The following is a 14,986-nucleotide window of genomic DNA, read 5'->3' as shown; positions in this document are numbered from 1 at the left end:
GAAATGGTCTCCACAATAATGGACGGCGTTTCCGAGGCGAGGGTTAGGCTACGTTGCATCTCGTGTATTTAGAACTCTACATAGCACAGGAAGTGACGTCCGCTTACGTCAGTTTTGTTGATGATTGAGCAGACATCTTTGTTTTGGATATAAAAATAATAAAAACGAAATTGTCCTATAATAGGGTATTGAAGTAGTTGTCCGCTTCCCGCAATACGATCTATATCATTTCCCAGCGTGCTCTGCGTGTTATTATAAAGCTCTGCATGTTATGGGGCGTGGCTGACTGACGGCAGGGGGCGCTGTGTAGCAGGATGTACTGCTCGCTGTACCAGGCCAAAGCGGCATCTGGTATCTATGACTACCGGGCACAGCACGGCATGCTGGGACTCGGTGCTGGGGAGGTGTAAGTGGAGGAAGTAGGAGGTAAGTGCTGGGGAGAGGGACACTTACCGGGGGGATTATAGAATACCGGGGGAGGTACGTGCTCACAGGGGAGGTGTCTGACAGCAGAGCCTCCGGCTCCACTTTGTAAACGGCCCATAGCACCATGACACTGCTCACCATCACACCATAACAACATCCTCACACACACACCATAACAACATCCTCACACACACACCATAACAACATCCTCACACACACACCATAACAACATCCTCACACACACCATAACAACATCCTCACACACACCATAACAACATCATCACACACATCATAACAACATCCTCACACCATAACAACATCATCACACACACCATAACATCATCACACACACCATAACAACATCCTTACACCATAACAACATCCTTACACCACAACATCCTCACACACACCATAACAACATCCTCACACACACCATAACAACATCATCACACCACGACATCCTTACACCATAACATCCTCACACACACCATAACATCATCACACCATAACAACATCCTTACACCATATCATCCTAACACACACCATAACAACATCATCACACACACCATAACAACATCATCACACACACCATAACAACATCATCCTCACACACACCATAACAACATCATCACACACACCATAACAACATCATCACACACACCATAACAACATCATCACACACACCATAACATCATCCTCACACACACCATAACAACATCATCCTCACACACACCATAATAACATCACACCATAACAACATCATCCTCACACCATAACAACATCATCCTCACACCATAACAACATCATCCTCACACCATAACAACATCATCCTCACACCATAACAACATCATCCTCACACCATAACAACATCATCCTCACACACACCATAACAACATCATCCTCACACACACCATAACAACATCATCCTCACACACCATAACAACATCATCCTCACACCATAACAACATCACCCTCACACCATAACAACATCACCCTCACACCATAACAACATCATCCTCACACCATAACAACATCATCCTCACACCATAACAACATCATCCTCACACCATAACAACATCATCCTCACACCATAACAACATCCTCACACCATGCTCACCATCACAACATCATCCTCACACCATAACATCATCCTCACACCATAACATCATCCTCACACCATAACATCATCCTCACACCATAACAACATCATCCTCACACCATAACAACATCATCCTCACACCATAACAACATCATCCTCACACCATATCAACATCACACCATGCTCACCATATCAACATCACACCATGCTCACCATATCAACATCACACCATGCTCACCATATCAACATCACACCATGCTCACCATATCAACATCACACCATGCTCACCATATCAACATCACACCATGCTCACCATAACAACATCACACCATGCTCACCATTACAACATCACACCATGCTCACCATAACAACATCACACCATGCTCACCATTACAACATCACACCATGCTCACCATAACAACATCACACCATGCTCACCATAACAACATCACACCATGCTCACCATAACAACATCACACCATGCTCACCATAACAACATCACACCATGCTCACCATAACAACATCACACCATGCTCACCATAACAACATCACACCATGCTCACCATAACAACATCACACCATGCTCACCATAACATCATAACACCACGCTCACCATAACAACATCACACCATGCTCACCATAACTTCACACAATGCTCACCATAGCAACATTCTCACATCATGCTCAACATAACATAATCTTTACACAGCCAGCATGACACTGCACACCATAACAACATGCTAACACAGCCAACATGTGAGTCATGTGAACAGTACCCATTTAAACGGACTGTAGAGTATCCTGACTTCAAAACACAGCATTGTGGAAAATTGCTTTACTTCTAGAAATACCTATTTTTTGGTCATGCACATTGCCCAAAGAGGAGGTCCTGGTGGTGTTGTGGTTATGTATATAGAATTATTCTGGGGCAAAGTTCTAAAGGTGGAGAAGTCAGCACGATCATTGCATTGGTTTGCACAGTGACTGCTCCATCCAAGTCAGAAAACCTCTATCCAAATGGATGTAGAGTCCAGAGTGCAAGGATTTGCATTATCATTCTGCAATTAAATATTCACATTGCCAGAATAAACACCTGTTTGTTTAACATTATTAATGGTATTATGTGAAATATACACTAGATTGAAGGCTAATCTGGAACAGTCCTGTGAATACATTTTATGTGATTGCAGATTACCATCATCTGTAAAATTATCTGTACTTGATAAACCAAAGGATCCAGTTAAATATTGTTTTTAATGTATTATATTGTTGTTGCCTAACTTTTAATGTTTCATATAGACATCTGGTTGTATCTCTATTAATGAAACAACATATGATTTTAATCTAGACATTTTCCTCAAGGTATATGGTTATTGTAGTTTACTAATTCCTGGTTCGCAAGGTTTATTTTATACATAAACACCTGAATGTATAGTATGGAGAGTCTAAACAGTTTATGCTATATTGCTATTAACCTTAATTTTAAGACTGCATACACAAGCGTAGGCTGATGACATTAATGTACAATTTCCTAATTTGATTCATTTTTTTGTATTTGTTATGTTAGAAATTTGACTTATGTGCCAGAATGTCTACGATAAACAAAGGCATTGAGCTGCAAATGCAAATGAGGGAAAATGCAGAGGAGCTGCAAAACTTCATGAGGGAGTTAGAAACCTGGGAAAAAGATATGAAGCATAAAGATGCCAAACTAACTAACCAGACAGAATCACAAGAAGAGGTAAGTGCTAAGTTAAAGGGACACTGTAGTCACTGTAATCATTTAATCTCTGTGTGGGCATGGTGCCTGGAGTCCCCTGGCACTGTCGCTCCATTCAGTGTTAAACCAATCTGAGCAGTTTAATACTAAATAACGGTCCGCGGCCTAATCCAGGAGTGGCTAAGGCAAATACTCCACACTTCCTTGTAGTCATACCCAGTCATTCTGGCAATTGGATCTCTGGTTGGCTAGAAAGCAGTCAGCTGACACTCTCAGCAAATCACAGTTGCTCAGGCTAATAATCCCTTATTACCCCAAGCACCACAGAGGGGCTAGGTTTTTAGGGATTCTCGTTTAGCATGAAAACATACATAACATTAGGCACTGTTTAATGCCGAATGAAAGAATGGCACCAGGGGATTCCAAACATTATAGCCAGTTCAATGAGATGAAGGTGCTGTGCCAAAATTGTTCCTTTAAGCCTGCTGAATTTGTTCTTTTAAATCACACAATCCGTTTTCCTGGCACTGCAGGTCCCCTCTCCCTCCCACCTCCCACCCCCGGTTGCTGAAGGGGTAAAACCCCTTCAGTCACTTACCTGAGACACCCGCCGATGTCCCTTGGCGGTGGTTTCAGGTCGCCGCCGCTCCTCCCCTTCCTTACGTCAGCCTGTGGGCGAGACTGATCCCGCCCGGGGAGACCTAATACGCATGTGCGGCAATGCAGCGCACGCGCATTAGAGCTCTCCATAGGAAATCATTGAAAATGCTTTCCTATGGGTAATTGAGCAACGCTGGAGGTCTTCACACAGCGTGAGGACGTCCAGCGACGCTCCAATCTGTGCTATAGACACGGAAGTGCCCTCTAGTGGCTGTCTAGTAGACAGCCACTAGAGGGGGAGTTAACCCTGCAAGGTAATTATTGCAGTTTATAAAAAAAAAACTGCAATAATTACGATTGCAGGGTTAAGGGTAGTGGGAATTGGCACCCAGACCACTCCAATGGGCTGAAGTCGTCTGGGTGCCTGGAGTTAATTGGCATGCACAAACCATTATTCCTAATGCTTGCGTGTCAATGTCCCTATTTATTGCCCCTCCCCCTTCTCTAATATTAATTAACAAAATAAGGGTTTTTACATACCTTTTTGCAAGAGAGCATTGGCTCTGCTTAATTTTCTGCCTTGTGCGAAATCATGGAGAAGGCATTGGTCCTATCTAATGCTCATCATAGAAGCACATCCAAATGCAGGATCCTCCATAAATATCAGTATTGTACTCTCGTGCATACGGGTGATCAGAACACCAATGTTGGCATTTCCATATGAAATGCCAGGAGCTGAAGAGGATGCATTGAAATGAGATGGTGGTAACCTGGGACAATGCACTCAAAGCCGCAATGTCACCATCATGGGTCTTTGCAGAATATGCAAAGAACTGAAAAGGTGACAGAACCACTCGAATAACACATTCTTGAGCAATATAGTTTTCGGTATGGAATGTACTCTAATTCAGTCTCAAAACCCCTTTTTACATGTGACAAACATTACTGCATTGTTTAATGTATGCAATAACTCGATGAGACTGGTACACATGCAAATAAATGAAATTGTGTATAAAAAGCAGTTGTCAGGCAAATGTTTATTAGTAAAGTAATTGGCAGGTAGATTCCATTGGTTTCCATGGTGATCACTCCCTTTTGAGAATTTTATTCTTGCTGTGTCTAAAATTAAAGTGTCTACATTTACAATATATCGCTTTGTAAGTATATTTTGTGTTACCAAAACAACCTTTATAATGTAAATTTATAAACTGAATAAATAAAGAGCCAGCGTTGTAAGACTTTTTTTTTTAACCTATGTTAAAGTGTATATACTGGTCAATATCCATATTAAACCTTAATTAATCTTGTATTTAGGCACTACCGCCCATAAGAAACAAAGATTATAACAAAAAGAAAAAGAGCAAAAACAAAACACCAGTTGAGAAGAAGGATAACGAGGATAGCAAAAAACCTAAGTTGAAGCGGTTTGATTATGAATACTGGGACAAGTTCAATGTGGTAAGTTTCACACAAGGCACCAGGTGTATGATTCAAGCTAGGCCGTCAGGATATAAATGGACTTTGAAAACTATACCTGGTTTAAGTTTAGTTTATATAGAATATTACATTTATGTGTCTGCAGCTGCAAACTAAACATCAGATGCCCCGATACATTGTTATAGTCAGAACCTTTTGTTGTTTGGACTGGTTTTATGCAGATGTATAAACACATCATTTGCTTTTCAGAGCATCACTTTTCATATGCTGCCCTGCAGTGCATTTAACCCCTTAAGGACCACACTTCTGGAATAAAAGGGAATCATGTCATGTCACACACGTCATGTGTCCTTAAGGGACTAATGTTTCAGGATTGCTTTGCTATTTCAGGCCAGCATATAAAATATGAGAATTACTGCTTCACCTTGAAAGTTGTTGTGTTTGTTTTAATTTATTTTTCTTTTTCACCTGCTGCCCTGCATTGTATTATAGCAAAGTAGAACAATTTCTACTGTTTGATTGATTGTCTTGTACTACTTTAGAGATTAGAAAAACATAACCAATAAAAAATGGTTTAGAAATGCTCAGATTAATTTATAAACATTTTTGAACATACCCAACTATTACGTTTACTGCTCCAAGAAAACTGCATTTTGCAGTCATGGACTGTCTCTTATATTCTCATGAATACATTTGCTCATTGTTGACCATTGTGTGAATTCTTCAAGGTTTCTGTTCAGCTAATACCATTATAATTTATCTTTTTATTTTGTAATAATTTTCTCCCCATGGTTCCAATTACCTGCTTTTTTTGTGCAGGATTATTTTTCCAAATGTGACAGGCATAGAGAGAAGTAACATACATCTTTACAATAGTGATTGAACTTGACTTTTGTCATACTATATAACTCATTCATGTTTCTTCTGTTCCATGGCAGTCAATTTTATTTTATACACATCACATTCTTGGTGGATTTGCACTACTGATTTTTGTCTAGTGTTCAAGAATAAGGAATGACTAATGTGGTTTTGCTTTTACAAAATTATTCTGTGCTATGTGTGTATGTGTGTGTTTTATATTCTATAAAAAAGAAAAAACACACTTCCATGTATAATGCAAATCAGATTTCATTAAATATTCAAAAGTATTAAGTTAATCCATATACACCTATTCAGGAACAGATATGAAATAGTTAATATTATATGCACCAATTCTCATATATTTCATATGTATATTAACCAACAAAAGATATAGAAAATCAATACATTTATATTATATGAGATTATATTGCAATATATTTACCTTATCAGTCAAAAGAGGGCAGAAAAGTCACCCAACGTTTTGGCGCTGATGGCACTTATCAAGGGTCAGTGCTATGTTTATATCTCAGAATGTGGTACATTGTTAGTTACCTTATTGCTTAAGACTTGTTTTATATGTGTTTTGTATTTGTCATGCTGTCATATTCTATGAATAATTGCCCTTTAACCCCTTAAGGACCAAACTTCTGGAATAAAAGGGAATCATGACATGTCACACATGTCATGTGTCCTTAAGGGGTTAAAAGCATAAAATATGATTTCTGCTGTTTGGATGTTATAGGAAGAAGCTTTACAAGAAGTTGAAGAGAACAATCATGAATCAATGTCTGGAGAGTCTGATTCTGGAGATGAAGATGGTATTGCCATTGATACAGAAAAAGCTCTCGCAGAGAAAGAAAAGGTGAAAAATGAGTGACTTGTTAGTTGATGCAAACGCAATATATTGTAATTTGTAAACCGTTGAGCTTCCAATAGGAAAGTTAACGTTTTTAAACCACAGAGTAATTCATATAGCTATAGATCGTCATGAAATACTTGTGTTGATTGCTTTGGAATGTCACAGAAATTCCAGTGCAGTTAAAAGACAAAAATAAGAATTACTCAGAGGATGATTACTGGGTGGGGAGAGGTGCTTCGTATCAAATCAGTACAGGGGGAGGCAGATACACTGATGAGCTACACTGAGCCCACATCGCAGAGAGATAACAGAGAATGGTGACTGACTGAAGACGTGAGATAGGGACGACATCCCGAGATTACCTTAGTCATCAGCTGATCCCGACAAACAGAATCTCCCCCCCCCTTTTACCCCCTCTCCTCCACATCACGAAGAGAGGGGCACCCACCCGTGGAACGGGAGACCCCGGCTGTAAATCCCTGAAAACCCCGAGTCAGCTAATAACATAATCACTGCAAACGTAAGGGGAAGCCGGAGATATGCCTTACCCTATGCCTAAACAAACTAAAGGGACCTGCGAGTCCACTAATGTTGAAATAAGTACAGTTGATAGGGGTAGTGTGTAGCCTCAGTTTATATGTTGCATATTCTTTATTAACTGGACCTGCGAGTCCAACAATGCTGAATCCTGACATGTCGGAAGGGGTCCACTATAACCCCGGAATATATGCTATTGATACTCTGATATCGGGACCTGCGTGTCCACAAAGTTATTTATGCTACATGAAACTATATGCAATTCCAAATAAAAAGATATTTACAAAAAATAAGAATTACTTCTATTTTATGAAGATGACAAAGCAGAGGTTCTGCTGCCAACCTTTGTTTGTACCTGTCGCTCATTAGTACATTGTGCAAGTACTTCAGTCAAGGATTCTGCTCCGTCATACATAGATCTCAATGTTGTACGCTCACATGTATGAAAATGCAGTTGTGATTAGAGAGAAAAACTCCCTTTGAGGGTGATGGAGAGCTTCAGGTAAGCATATCTCCTGTTACTTTACGCAACCTCGCACAAAGCAGGCATATCACCTTCACAAAGACCCCAAAAGTGACAGAGCCACTTTAATTGCTGTACCCCAAAAAATAATTAGCTTTTTATGTAAATTTAATACAATTGTGCCACACATTCTTTTTCTTGATGATGTGATTTTATATACAAGCTGCATAAGTTCATTGGAAGTGCCTTTTTTGTGGGACGTATTTTGCCAAGAAATTAAGTTAATCTATAAATTGTTGAAAATAAATTGAAGTGTTCAATTCTCTCCATTACAAGAAATAGTAGATTGGCTGGCATAAGGCCTACATCAAATTATTTGCTCTGTCTACTAGCCAGGCATTAAAATTAACTTGCCACTGCAAGCCTGGAGGGTCTATGGCACACTCACCAGGGGTGAATTTCTATTTGCCAGGACAAAATTTTCATGTGCTAATGGCGATTGGAAATTTTGAGTCCCGGCTCACGGTATAAGCAGTTCTGTTTACAGACAATTTGCATAACTGAGTTGAAAACATAAAAACCATAAAGTAACCTTATGCAGCAGCTTGGGGCCCCAGGGTTGGATATGGCTCCTGGAAACCATGATTTCGCTTGCCCTGATTCTCCATCCTCATCTGAAGACTGAAGCGGTAAGGCGTCAAGCTAGTAACCTGCCAAAGGCCCTGTGTAATCTTTCTCTGCTAGTAAGTCCCTATCTATATGGACATATAGCTCTTCAGCTGAACCTAGTAGATAAATCTTCCTGAGTTCAAGTTTGCACTAAATGAATAAGACCATGTTTTCCATGTCTATTCGTTAAAACACAGCATGACGTGAGTTTAATTTAAATTGATTGCTAAATTTAAGTTGATCTTTAAGGAGCAGCTCCCTTTGTTGTGATATTCAGCCTTTCCTGCTAGCCAGATGCCACTGCCTTTATACATAGTGAGACATTTTCATCCCCAATCTAAGTCTTTCACTGTACTTGGCATTTTGGTCTTTATTTTTTTAAGACCGCTCTGTTGTTTTTAAAACCATTACTGTATATATACCTTATCAAAGTATTTTGTAGATGTATGAAAGCATCTAGAGGTAGAAACAATGGTTTTAATTACGTTATGTTTGTTACAGGGAAACAGCTGTTTTAAAATGGGAAAGTATGATGATGCTATTGATTGCTACACGAGAGGTATGGATGCAGATCCCTACAATGCAGTGCTGCCCACAAACCGTGCATCTGCCTTCTTCAGACTAAAAAAGTAGGTGCTGTTTTAATTGTCAAACCTGGAACTCGTAATTGTCTAGTTACTGTGGTGGGGGGGGTTTTAAATTAGTTTTTATTTCTTCTTTCCAGGTATGCTGTAGCCGAGTCAGACTGCAATCTTGCTATTGCTTTAAACAGAAATTATGCAAAAGCTTATGCTCGCAGAGGAGCATCTCGATTTGCTTTGAAGAATTTTCAAGGAGCGAAAGAAGGTTAGCCCCAAGGGACATTAACATGTATTTACGGAAATGGCTGAATACATTTAAAGCAGCCCTGTCAACCCCCCCCCCCCCCCCCCCAGATTCCCCAACAACAACCAAAAAATTAGCATTTTGTAAAGTTATGAAATGCTCATAATGACTGATGCAGGCAATAGATATAATAAAAAAAATACGGACTACTTTGTATTTTTCCTCTGCTTGACAAAAAGGCAAAGCTACTATTGACAAGCTTTGTCAAGTTTTTTGCTGTTACTCGTAATGCCTTTGTCTGAGCATCCCGTGGGAACCTTCATAAACATCATTGTTGTGCGCGACAGTACAGCACTGATGCTGGCTCCTGTCAGGTAAAGGAGCTGAAGAGGACCCTTACATCTTTCCCTGCACCCTGTGGCCACCTCACTGCAAGCGACCATCAGGGGTCTGTGCAAAATATGCAAAGAGCCAGAAAGTGACAGAGCTGCTTTAAGTTGGGACAGTATTGTAAAGCAGTGATCAACTTGATAATAGTTTAACATTTAGTCTTACCATGTATGAAATATTTATATATTTTTTTTCTTCTATCTTTTAGATTATGAAAAAGTTCTAGAATTGGATCCAAACAATTTTGAAGCCAAAAACGAACTAAAGAAAATTCTCGAGGTATTTAAGCATAACATCAACTTTGAACTAGTGTGTGCTTTTTCTTATTTTTAAATTCTTTGGGGGTTTTTTGTTCTTTTTTTTTTAACTTTTTTTTGTGGATTAATGTGACAAAATGTATGCTTGAACTCCTTGGTGCAAAAGAAGAGCTGTTTTATTCTAGTCGTGGAATGTTGACTCTGATTGTACATTGTTCTTCATGAATGACTTATGAATAAATTTCTTATATATAGGCAGACTTATGCAGTGTTTGAGCATGCTTAATTATATATAGCAGATTTATTCAGTGTTTGAATAAAATATATATATATATATATATATATATATATATATATATATATATACACACAGAATTATGCAATATTTGAACAGGCTTTGGAATTAAAGCCCCATCAAAGTAGATTTATGAGTTTTAATTAGAGTGAACTGTATTTTGTATATGGTACCTGTGATGGTGCTCCTGTACACCGACTGAGTACCTGTGCTAGGTTAGCTTCCTCACTGATACCAGGGACTCTGGAGCACTTCAGGCCTAGTTGCCAAAGCTTGACTGAGGTCTCTGAGGACCTCTTCCACCGGACCAGACTGCAATGATGATAGTTCTAGTGACCCTCTCTCCTGTAGACCAATGGTTATAGCTCTACTATAGCCTTTACCCAGTCTAAATGAAGGAGTAGAATGACCTTTATTGCTCATCAAACTGATATTTATACACAGCAATGTTGACTCTCTCTGCAGGGGTTCCTCTATACAATGCATTTTATGTAGTACAATTGTCCTTCCCTGGCGCCACTCTGTCTGGGGACCTACATTATCCCCAACTAACACAATCCACTTCCTGCTGTGCCCTCACAGTCCTACAGGTATAGCACACAATATGTCTGCCAGAGCCCCCTTTCCCTGGACCGTACCCCCACACAATATACACTGCTCAAAAAAATAAAGGGAACACTTAAACAACACAATGTAACTCCAAGTCAATCACACTTCTGTGAAATCAAACTTTCCACTTAGGAAGCAACACTGAGTGACAATCCACTTCTCAGTTTCTCTGCTTTCTGGCTGATGTTTTGGTCACTTTTGAATGCTGGCGGTGCTTTCACTCTAGTGGTAGCATGAGACTGAGTCTACAACCCACACAAATGGCTCAGGTCGTGCAGCTCATCCAGGATGGCACATCAATGCGAGCTGTGGTAAGAAGGTTTGCTGTGTCTGTCAGCGTAGTGTCCAGAGCATGGAGGCGCTACCAGGAGACAGACCAGTACATCAGGAGACGTGGAGGAGGCTGTAGGTGGGCAACAACCCATTAGCAGGACCGCTAGGAGGGCAACAACCCATTAGCAGGACCGCAAGGAGGAACAGGAGGACCACTGCCTGAGCCCTGCAAAATGACCTCCAGCAGGCCACAAATGTGCATGTGTCTGCTTAAACGGTCAGAAACAGACTCCATGAGGGTGGTATGAGGGCCCAACGTCCACAGGTGGGGGTTGTACTTACAGCCCAACACCGTGCAGGACGTTTGGCATTTGCCAGAGAACACCAAGATTGGCAAATTTTCGCCACTGGCGCCCTGTGCTCTTCACAAATGAAAGCAGGTACACACTGAGCACATGTGACAGAGTCTGGAGATGCCGTGGAGAACGTTCTGCTGCTTGCAACATCCTCCAGCATGACCGGTTTGGCAGTGGGTCAGTAATGGTGTGGGGTGGAAATTCTTTGTGGGGGTGCACAGCCCTCCACGTGCTCGCCAGAGGTAGCCTGACTGCCATTAGGTACCGAGATGAGATCCTCAGACCCCTTGTGAGACCATATGCTGGTGCGGTTGGCCCTGGGTTCCTCCTAATGCAAGACAATGCTAGACCTCATGTGGCTGGAGTGTGTCAGCAGTTCCTGCAAGACGAAGGCATTGATGCTATGGACTGGCCCGCCCGTTCCCCAGACTTGAATCCAATTGAGCACATCTGGGACATCATGTCTCGCTCCATCCACCAATGTCCTGTTGCACCACAGACTGTCCAGGAGTTGGCAGATGCTTTAGTCCAGGTCTGGGAGATGATCCCTCAGGAGACCATCCGCCACCTCATCAGAAGCATGCACAGGCGTTGTAGGGAGGTCATACAGGCACGTGGAGGCAACACACACTACTGAGCCTCATTTTGACTTGTTTTAAGGACATTACATCAAAGTTGGATCAGCCTGTAGTGTGTTTTTCCACTTTCATTTTGAGTGTGACTCCAAATCCAGACCTCCATGGGTTGAAAATTTTGATTTCCATTTTTTTTTTTTTTGTGTGATTTTGTTGTCAGCACATTCAACTATGTAAAGAACAAAGTATTTCAGAAGAATATTTAATTTATTCAGATCTAGGATGTTATTTTTGTGTTCCCTTTATTTTTTGAGCGTGTATATTCCTGGAAAACCCGTCACGGAGTGCCTTCACTGTCCAAATAGTGACTGATCAGAGATAATCCACGCCCAAGTTACAGCACGTTAAAGATTTACCAGATCGCGGTTATCCTCCGATTCCGAGTAGTTCCAGGTTTTCATGGCTTAGTCCCTGTCTTACAAAAGCGGTTCCCCGGCACATGGGGAAGGGAGCGCACTCAAGTCCTATGTATCCTACAATGCCTCCTAGCTTGCCCGACCTCTCCTCCAAATAGCACTCTATTTGAAGATTGGGAGACCATGCAATACCAGCTTAAAGATTTACTGGACCTCGGTGCAGTTCCAACCTGAGGAATAGTTCCAAAGTGTTTCAGGGTTTTATCCCAGTCAGACGTTTGATGTGTAAAACGATTCCCGGCAATCCCCAGAGGTCCTCAAGTCCGGCTAAGAAGCACAGTAAGTGTCCGGGTCCCATATACACCTCCCCACAGTAACAATAGCACTTGTTAGGGGCTCTTGGAACCAAGTCATAGTCTGTGGGCAGGAGGCTAGCCTTCAAGCCTCTCCAAACGTTTGAGGCATGGGAGCTTCCATCACAGTATCTTTTGCTTCCAGCTTCCTCTTTGTATGTAAGTAGAGCTCAGTGCTTCCTTTGGGTAAGATATATTATAAATAACAGAAACGCCCTATTTATTTGAGGGTCTTTTGAGGTTATAGACATGCCAGCACATCATTTGGTTATCTTCCATCATTTCTTCCTCATTGCCAGTGCTCTGCATCAAAATCTATACCTTGTACCTGTGACTAATGGAAAATACGTAGATAAACAATTTATATCTTTTATATATAATCATAGGGATAATTGTTTCTATTTTCTTATTAGGAGCTGCCGCCACAAACCACTGCTCCACAGGAAAAAAATGACTTGGACCAGCAGATAGACACTGAAGTTGTTGAGGAAGAAAAAAACCGGATAGCAGCACAGCAGTTAAAGCAACAAGCCATCGTCCAAAAAGACCTGGTATAGTTTTTGTTTTTTGTTTTTTTATTATTTTTTTGTTTTCTGATCAAATCGGAAACATTAGCATTAACTATGTAACACTGGAATGTATTTGTAATGATAGCTGGCTATTTACATTCCAGGGGAGGCAATCATATTGGTATCCTTTAAGAATACAGTGGCATTTTAAATTATAACACTGAGGGCAAAAAAGTTTTTCGTGTTTGTTTTGTAAGGTTTTTTGTTTTATATTTAACATTTACCATGTTTTTCTAGAGGATTCAATTTATTATTTTACTATTATTTGCCAAGTGTTAAATACATAGGGGTTTCCACGATAGTCCAACACTTTCCTTGGACTGTAATGCATTGTTGAGAACACTAACAAGTTTCACTTTTGGGCAACCAGTTGTGAATTTGTCTATTACTAGGACATTCCTAAGCCAATTATTTATTTCCTGTATAGAACAAATGGGATGAGAACATTTTATTAGGGCTATATGAATATGTACACTCTGTCAATGGCACACTGATATAACAAATGTATTTTAACATTACATTCTACAGGGTAATGCTTACTTTAAAGAAGGCAAATATGAAGCTGCTATTGAGTGCTACACTCTGGGAATGGCTGCCGATGGGACCAATGCCTTACTGCCAGCAAACAGAGCTATGGCATATCTAAAAATCCAAAAGTAAGTATTGCTTTGAAAAACATCTCAACACTCAATATAGATATATAGGATGGCACACATTGTGGGTTTTCTTGGTAAAACTAAAATTTGGTAAGACTCATATTTGATGTTTTCACTGCATATTCCTATCAAAATATATTATTTTTGAAAAACAAAGATGGAAAACCGACATATTGGAGATAAAGTGTGAGTGTGGAATCACTTTTATGTGGTTTTATAGTGTGAATAATGCACTGGCTCTACTTATTGCTCTGGAAAACATTGAAACGTGCTGGTTCATGGATTGCAGGATAAAACTTACCAGGAAAGGTTAAAGGATCTTAACATGTATAGCTTGGAGGAAAGACGAGACAGGGGGATGTGATAGAAACATTTTAAATACATAAAGGGAATCAACACAGTAAAGGAGGAGACTATATTTAAAAGAAGGAAAACTACCACTACAAGAGGACATAGTCTTAAATAAGAGGGGCAAAGGTTTAAAAATATAAGGAAATATTACTTTACTGAGAGGGTAGTGGATGTATGAAATAGCCTTCCAGCTGAAGTGGTAGAGGTTAACACAGTAAAGGAGTTTAAGCATGCGTGGGATAGGCATAAGGCTATCCTAACTATACGATAAGGCCAGGGACTAATGAAAGTATTTAGAAAATTGGGCAGACTAGATTGGCCGAATGGTTCTTGTCTGCCGTCACGTTCTATGTTTCTATGCTTGAATGATGATTCCCTTCAAGTATTCTG

The 14,986-nt window shown here is 40.3% G+C and overlaps 1 protein-coding gene across 1 annotated transcript in view; it reads left to right on the top strand.

Annotated features, from left to right (window-relative positions):
- Positions 1-325: 325 nt before the first annotated feature.
- Positions 326-14,986, top strand: part of RPAP3 (RNA polymerase II associated protein 3) — a 39,874-nt gene continuing 25,213 nt past the window's right edge. Inside the window, exons 1-9 of the mRNA XM_063446953.1 lie at positions 326-426; positions 3,093-3,266; positions 5,160-5,303; positions 6,886-7,005; positions 9,173-9,300; positions 9,396-9,517; positions 10,095-10,165; positions 13,434-13,571; positions 14,118-14,245. Coding sequence (XP_063303023.1) covers positions 3,114-3,266; positions 5,160-5,303; positions 6,886-7,005; positions 9,173-9,300; positions 9,396-9,517; positions 10,095-10,165; positions 13,434-13,571; positions 14,118-14,245 — 1,004 coding nt within the window. The 5' untranslated portion in view covers positions 326-426; positions 3,093-3,113. The remainder of the gene's footprint in view (positions 427-3,092; positions 3,267-5,159; positions 5,304-6,885; positions 7,006-9,172; positions 9,301-9,395; positions 9,518-10,094; positions 10,166-13,433; positions 13,572-14,117; positions 14,246-14,986) is intronic.

This window comes from Pelobates fuscus, chromosome 3, assembly GCF_036172605.1.
Source record: "Pelobates fuscus isolate aPelFus1 chromosome 3, aPelFus1.pri, whole genome shotgun sequence".
NCBI classification, from domain to species: domain Eukaryota; kingdom Metazoa; phylum Chordata; class Amphibia; order Anura; family Pelobatidae; genus Pelobates; species Pelobates fuscus.
The sequence above is the reverse complement of the archived record's forward strand: the minus strand, read 5'-3'. Positions and strand labels throughout refer to the sequence as shown.